This window comes from Papilio polytes, unplaced genomic scaffold (assembly GCF_000836215.1).
Source record: "Papilio polytes unplaced genomic scaffold, Ppol_1.0 DF823912.1, whole genome shotgun sequence".
In the NCBI taxonomy this organism is placed as follows: domain Eukaryota; kingdom Metazoa; phylum Arthropoda; class Insecta; order Lepidoptera; family Papilionidae; genus Papilio; species Papilio polytes.
Genome location: NW_013525292.1, coordinates 452,328 through 460,755, shown reverse-complemented (window position 1 = coordinate 460,755; position 8,428 = coordinate 452,328). Strand labels below are relative to the sequence as shown.

Below are 8,428 nucleotides of genomic sequence, written 5' to 3'. Positions count from 1 at the left end.
GGAGTTGCAGTTCAAAGGTGTCGATGTAAGAGCCACGAGACCGCAGTACTGGAAAAAGAATCAGCGCCATCTAGTATTACACTTAAGAACCTTTTAATTATTTTTTTTTTATAAAAACATTGTAGCTTTAATTAGAAAACAAATACGTGGAAGTTATTTTTTAATTATTGAAATATGCATAACTGATTTATTTTCCTTTATAACCGTGTTTTAATTAATTATTACCTGAATAGCAGCTAGTAAAATCCCAGCAGCAATTGCTACACTAATTTCACTATAATAATGCATCCGTTTCCTCCCGTCTTCTCTCCAGGAGTGAGTCTGTCGGAAGACTAAGATTAGAGCTGGTGCATCACTCAAATATGGCTTTGTGGCGTTAGTGGCGAAGGGTTTGAGATCCGTCACCCATTGTCTGGACATCCTCTTGGAGTAATTTAAATCTTCCTCTTCTTCTACAATACTTCTGATTGCTGATTTCGTTTGCTGGTCTTGGACTACTATGAAGGTCCAGGGTTCGGTGTGTGCTCCAGATGGTGAGGTGCCTGGAAATAAAGTAATTATGCTTCAAAAAATGTACATTTAAATTACTGTTACCTGCTTTTTGTTTGAATCACTTAATTATAATGAGAAAATTCTTACATTATCTCATTTTCAATTGTTTGAAGTTATTAACTTTGAATAGATTTAAATTTTAATCGTTATAAAACCACTCGTGAGTTCAATTTTGACGTATTGCATAATATAGAATGTCATGGAACGTTAATTTTCTACAGAATTCTAAGTAAAATATAATTCTTGTACGTATACATTATTTTGGTAAATAAAACTATTATGCGGCAACAAAATCACAAAAAGGTTTTCAGGGGACACCCGGGTTTGAACCGGGGACCTCTCGATCTGCAGTCGAATGCTCTACCACTGAGCTATATCCCCTTGAAGCGAACTACGAAAATTTTCATAATATTCATGAGAAAACGTTGATAAAAATCTCAAGTAGGTCATTAACTTCAGATAAAAGGGGTTAATAAACTTTAAGCATTCATTATTCAAAACGAAATCACTACTAAATAATATAAAACTACGTATCATAAAAAAAACCGATTTTTCAAACTATATTAAAGCCAAATTAATGTTTTTTAATTGTTACCTGCAGTTTTTACGATATTGTCCAGTACTTCTTGTGGGATAGGTTCATTACTAAAGCTTCTAACAGTTCTTCTCTTCGCCATCAGTTCGTAATACTCGCGGGACCTCTGTAGGACCACGTCATCGGACCACTTCAGCGGTCTGTAGGGGATGTGAGGGGTGTCCTCTGAGATAGCGGGTACTAAGAGGTCCGGGTCATCTTCGTCATTAGGATAATCCCTCTCTGAAACGAGATTTAAGTATCAATTACTTTGAAAACTACGTTTTATGTCGTTAATATCTATACTATTTGGTCGATATATAGACTTTTTTGTATTTGTCGTTGTACTATTTGTAATCTAATTCCATTTTTAAGCAGTAATTTATATATTTTAATGATAAACACGTGTTTTACTTTACAATACAATGTTATCTTATTTGGCTAGATACAGTTACAAATGAGCGCATCTTATCTCTAACAAACATTCATCCATCTAAACTTTCGTATTTACAATGTTAGTATGATCGAGAACAAATTAGTTAGCCTAAGTAGTTTTGTGAGCGTCTCTCACGCACACCAATTTACTACGAATGTGAGCAAAAACAAATAATGTTCACTTGTTATTCAATGTTTTTATATCGTAGAAAAACAATTACGAAATTTTTCACGTAACAATGTTTTATGCTTATAAAATTATAATAATATTATCTGCTAAATTCACAGTTAAATGTGATTTTAATTTTTGTATAATGAAATCCTTATTTTTGAACAGTTACATAAAATATCAAATTGAGATAACCGTGGGTATCCACGGCTTTCCTTTTCAGAAGTTTTTTAAGGTGAGTTAACAATGCTTTCGTACAGTTATTTGGCTGTTAAAGTAATATATGTTCTATTAAAATATGTTTTTGTTATATATCTTACTAGCTTTCGTCCGCGACTCTGTCCGCGTGTAATTAAAAAACACAAAAGTTAGACTATATGTTCTTCCAGGCTATACTCTACATCTGTACCAAATTTCATCGAAATCCGTTCAGCAGTTTAGGCTACAAACTCAAACAAACATCCATCTAAACTTTCGCATTTATAATGTTAGTATGATCAAGGGCGGATCATGCTTTGGCGCCAGGAGGTGTCATGGTCAAGTCAAGAGCTTGACAAAATATATTTACATATTTTGTCCAATGGGGCCCCCCCTGACCCCCCTCTAGATCCGCCGTTGATTATGATTAATATGATAAACGAACGTTAATCCCATTTTACCGTACTTTTTGTCAAATGGTTATTGTAACATGCGTTGGCTGCGAAATGTGATATTAACCAATAATAATTACGAAAGCAGTGTGATGAAACACAAACACTCTGACGTACATATCAATAGGCGATGGTCAGAGTTAACACATGTATAACTAAAGTGCTTAACTAATTTTTTTTGGTATAACCGATAATGTATTCAAATGTGTCAATGTGTACTAATCAATGTTTTCGCACTCCAGTTTTATATTTACAATCTTATCTTAGTTCGTATATTATGAACTAGCATCCTCCCGCGACTCCGTCCGCGTGGAATTAAAAAAAAAGTTTAAAAAGAAAGTTTAGAAGGATGGATGTTAGAATTTGTTGCCTAAACTGGTGAACGGATCTTGAAATTTGGAATATATGTAGAACATAGTTTGAAAGAACCTATGTGAGGTTACTTACTATAGTTTTTTAACTACATACGGAGTCGAAGGGCAAAGCTAATTAAAAAAGTACACTAGAAAACTCAATGCAATTTTAATTTTTGTAAAGTCGAATAGAGATAATTGTTATTCTCTAATATATTTAAGTATATACTGTTAATAATAAAATTAGTACCGTCTATAGAATTGGCACAACTCTAAATTATCGGCATAAACGTCACGTCCCTAGCTGACAGCTGTCAATGTCACTAGAAGTATGGATAGATTGGCGCGCAACTTGAGTCTTGACGAGAAGTATTGCTCTGAGATAAAAGCGACAGTATCAATTAAATAAGTTGTCTAATAATACGAACTTTGACCTTTGCTATTCCGTCTAACCGATACATTATCTTTACACTGAATCAAATGAAGCAATAGTATCATAAACTGCATTGTTAAGAAAATTAAAATCTTACTAATATTAGAAATGCGAAAGTATAGATGGATGTTTACTAGAGTTTGTAGCCTAAACGGCTGAACAGATCTCGACGAAATTTGGCACAGACGTAGAGGATAGTCTGAAAGAACACTGAGGCTTTTGGTTTTTTCAATTCCACTGATGGAGTCGCGGGCGAAAGCTAGTATTTTAAATAAAACGTAAACATAAACGGGTGCTTCCTGTTGGGCTCATTGAACCAATGGGAAAAATTCCAATGAGTCTCGATAGTGTGTAGCGACCAGCCTAATGGGAAACAGCCTAATTGACCATAAGGGTTACTTATTAGAGATTGGGAAAACTACTCAAATATCCAGCTATCGTAAATCAGAGATTAGATAGTTCTGTATCGCATCATCGCATTTTAGTTATTTCGGATTTATAATAGACTAATAAAAACAAACAAAAATTGGTACATTGAATCCGGGTTATAACTAAAAATCTTGTAAACTAAGAGTGCTAGTTTAATGAAATGAACGGTTTAACACGTTCACTGCGTAACAGACATATAAGGCCTGATGCAGTACTTATGGTGCAGTACTTATGGGCTGGTGCGGACGAAGAAAACTATGTCCCTCTCGCTAGTGCGAAACGATTATTTTAGGTGTATACATTACATTGCATAAAATGTAAACATTATGTTTCCACAATTATTATAGCTATTTAATCTATTCTAGTTCTGGTGGGTCTAAAAAGACCTGCCAAGCACTGACGGAAATACCGTTGGGGGTGCATTTTGGCCCGCCACCGCGCCATATGAAGAATTATGATTTTACTTGCCGCGGTAAACGTGTTAACAACTATGAGTGCGGCAGTAAGAGTGCTGCAATAATATAGAATAATATTTCGCTTCTCACTCTAATAACCCATTTTTGATAACCTCTGAAACTATCAAAACATGAACACTGCATGCGCAACACGAAAGTGTCGAGTGACTTTAGCTAGTTAAAATTATAATCAACAAGCTGTTGCTCGCGACTTCGCCCGCGTGAAATGAAAAAGAAAATATAGCCTATGTTACTCACAGATAAATTACCTTTCTAATGGCGAAGGAATTTTTAAAATCGACCCAGTAGTTTTTTTCGGTTTATAATATTAGTATAGATTATTCATCTATGAAATAAATACATTCGAGAAAGCACAACATAAATATAAAGATAATAGGATAGAATAGGAAAATATTGTTTTTTAAACATCCTCTCTGCGATCTTTGCATTGCAGATGTCTTTCGACACATGGGCTATGGGTTGTTAGGCATTTGAAAAGCATGCCCAAACGCCAAACCAATCATATAACCTGAGTAAGTGTGAACGTTGCTACAAAATACTATCGAAGTTTTGTCCCTGTTTCTCTCAAAGGGTGTGAGAGGGACAATATTTATTAAACAGCACTTATAAAGTGTTATAATCCAGTAAGTCAGCTTTCCAGTAATTGGATATCCGCGGCCTCATTACACTAACGCACAATAATGTTTCTATTTATAAAATAACTAACGTATAGTTCTTCCTGATTATGTGAAACCGATAGTTCACAGTGTTTATCGTTTATGCATGCTTTTTACATGCATAAAAAAATCGTACTAATTTTGTTTAGCTTTTATGTCACTTCTATTGTGTTGAAGTTATTTTTTTAATAAATCGGAGGCCCAGTTTTAGTCCCTTTTCCCTTTCTACCTTTTGATTGACTGTAGTGGACATACATAGAATGGGAAATATTCCCTTTCTATGCATCCCCGCCGTCATATAAGGCCATATCTGCTTTTGGATGAATGTTCAGATGTCTATGGGCAGCAATCGCTTCACTATATCAGCGAATTTAGGTGGCCGCAAGCTTCAATCAAGACCATATTAGTGGCGGTTGTCATCCTAGACCTAGACTAGGTCAGCGGCTAGCGACGCTTATGTATTTGACATTATTTTATACAAATAGTAATATTTTATGTAATGTAAATACTATAGTTGTTTCTGTGAAGACTCTTAAGGAAAGTATTTCCAAAGGACGCAATTCGTCCTCACACGTGATCGGACTATAATAAACAATCTTGACACTTACCGAAAGTGTAAGGTCGGTTAAGAAAAATTTAACTTTTAAAGATTCGCATTTCGTATCGATTTGTTTTAAATCCAAGGTCAAATATTTTATTTGAAATTCGAAAAATTGTTTTGTCTAAATATATTCTGGAATTGTGAATTTGAAAATAAGGAATATTTAATGATAATATTTCTGGAATTAATAATGAAATTTTACTCTAGACCTCTTATATTTAGGTAACGTTGAATGTACTAGTCAATAAAATTAAAATTATCCTTAAATAAAATTGTATAATTCACTGTTCAAAAATACTTTTATCTCTGATTTTTACGTTGAGAGAAGGTTGGTAGGGATATATTTTTTGCCTTAGCTTGACATTTTTTTATTAAAGTAGTGCTTTACCGTGATTCCACCTGATGTAATTTATGTAGTATGATGGTACGAATATGAAAATATAATGACAATGTAAACGCACTATTACAACAATGTATACGTCCAGTGAAACTGAATGCGGTCGTTATTCTGTTATATATATTAAACAGGTCGTGGGTGGCAATGATCAAGATTATTTGGCACGCTAACATTAGGACTGGCACAGATGTAGTTTCTGTTTTATTAATGTACGTTTATTGACTTTAAATTTCAGACATAACTGGCTGGACATAAAATGCAATGTTGAATAAAAAAAGTATTTCGTCCTATGTCCTTAGAGGGTCTCACAAGATACCTGTACTAATATTATAAAGAGGAAATATTTGCATTTTTGTATGTATTGGAATAACTCAAAAACTACTGGGCCGATTTTAAAATTTCTTTCACTGTTAGAAAGGTAATTTGTTTGTGAGTAATATAGGCTATTTTTAGTTCCACGCGGACGAAGTTGCGAACAACAGGTAGTAATTTAAAAACAAGTAAGAGATGGAATTTTATTCATCAGATCGCATTAATTTTTTTAATTTTTCTGAAACCAATAAGATCTTTATACGTTTGTACCACATGCCTAGATATTTACGCTATATATGGCATTGTATACCAGTATAACCAGACTGGATTCACATCTGGCGGCCATGTCTATTTTAATGCACTGTTTTAAGCACTGTGGAATGACCACTTCTAGTATTTTAAACATGAACCGTGGGTTTTCATTGTCATGATGCTTACAAAACATATTGACTCTGTTTTTCCGAAGAGAATGATTTTTCCCATTGGGCTGTTCGATTCTATGCAGTCCAATAAGAAAAAAGTGGGAAAAGTCCCAATAATCAATCAGAACTCCACATTTACTTTTGCACTTCGATCGATGTGTGTTTGTAAGCACATGTTCAGGGGCAATCAAGTTAACATCAAAGGTCATCGTTAGACAAATATTTAATTAATCCTTCTTTATGTTTTGTAACAGTGACTTCGCAATAAAATACATTCACATAAAAACTCTGTTTGTACAGAATTAATCATAACATGTTTTATGAGAACGTTTCGACAGTGAGAACCGACAACATTCAACCCGGTAAGTCAAGGTAGGTACAATCGTGGAATTCCGCGATGTTCAAGTTACAAAGTTGCCTTATGCTTACGATATAAACTCCGCATATAATTACAAATAACTAATTAGGTAGCTCTATGTTGCGCATTCTACGGGAATATAGTGAAAAGCTGTTAGTTATTGTACATTCAAACAAGTCTAGCATTTAAAACACCGCCAATTTCTTTGATTGTACATGATAAAAATGACACAAGATCCAGACACACATCCGTCCTCGGTACGGCAAGTTAAGATAACACTGTCGTAGTTGACTAAATTTCACGTGAGAATAAAAATATATTTCAGTTTTGTGACATAAATTTACTCTTAAGGCACTGTTGTTTCTGGACACTGCTAGATGGAGTTATATTATTACCTGAACCTGACGTGCATGCCTGTAGATACATGAATCTAAGAAAGACATGTGTGGCATGATCACGTTAAATGAAGACCAGTGGTCTCTGCCTACCTCACTCAGCGATCCCGCCCCTATGTTGTAACTAAAAGTATTCAGCAGTTTTGTAACGTCTTGTATTCTTTGCACTTGTTTTATTTCTACAGAAATATTTGTTATACGTAATTCTCTGCTATCATAGTAATTACATTAATAAAAATGAGTTATCGACGCAAATAGCTAGGCATTATTTGCTTTTGTATTTAAAGTTTGTGATTACGTATTGATTGACGAAAAACATTTAGTATATAACACAATGGTAAAGTAAACTTGATAGGTTGTAATTAATTTCTAACCTCTTCCACCGCCGGTTGGCGCGAATTTTTTTTTAGCTGCAGTCCTGCTGTAATGCGCTTCCATTCTATTCTTGTGGAACATTGTAAACGCGATAAAACACACTATCATGGCCGCATATATTATAAAACAATTATTCTCTAACGTCCAAACGGTCAACGATATTACATTCATGTTAAATTTTGCGGAACACGATTAAAAAAATAAAACACTAGCGCACACTAGCGACGCACGCGGCGAACTAAGTTTGTTTTGTTGTCATTTGTAATCGTAAATACATTTTTTATGTTGAGAGATAATTTTACAAGTTATATTAGACTTTATCGTAAGTCTATACGGTCTAGTTTTCAATGTGATTACACGTTCATGCATAGATTAATCTAGGTACGTAATTGCATTGGGAAACAATGACCTTGACTTTCATTTTTTTAAACACATTTTTTAGAATGAAGACGCCTAATAAAATTTTTCATACAATTAAACAATATTTTAAGTAACTAAATATACTTCTTTTTTTTTTTCAAATAATTTATTATTTACAAATATTAATAAAAAATAGGACTAAACTAATTTTTACGTCATCTTAGAGCGATTAATGTATATTTTTATTTAAATTGCATGTCAAACTTAACGAAAGTAACGTGAACCTAAAGGTGACGCCTTCGTCTATTCAAATTGTGACATATTTCACAAAGTAGAGCATCCAATCTGCATACAAACTGAATCCTACATATTGTAATACAATATGTGAAGAAATAGGTAACTCAAATGACACGGTGGATTTATTACGAAAGTGTATATGTGTAAGTGCAGTTTATTTTACAAAAAGTCCCTTCAGTGTTCG

The 8,428-nt window shown here is 33.8% G+C and overlaps 1 protein-coding gene and 1 non-coding gene across 2 annotated transcripts in view; both read right to left on the bottom strand.

The window, feature by feature from the left end:
* Positions 1–7,814, bottom strand: part of LOC106102632 (iodotyrosine dehalogenase 1) — an 8,168-nt gene extending 354 nt beyond the window's left edge. Inside the window, exons 1-4 of the mRNA XM_013282173.1 lie at positions 7,587–7,814; positions 1,148–1,369; positions 226–542; positions 4–48 (exon numbers count right to left, since the gene is read on the bottom strand). Of these exons, the coding sequence (XP_013137627.1) occupies positions 4–48; positions 226–542; positions 1,148–1,369; positions 7,587–7,758 (756 nt within the window). The 5' untranslated portion in view covers positions 7,759–7,814. The remainder of the gene's footprint in view (positions 1–3; positions 49–225; positions 543–1,147; positions 1,370–7,586) is intronic.
* Trnac-gca lies at positions 862–933 on the bottom strand. Its single transcript has one exon. It is a non-coding gene; the product is annotated as a tRNA-Cys (tRNA).
* Positions 7,815–8,428: the final 614 nt, after the last annotated feature.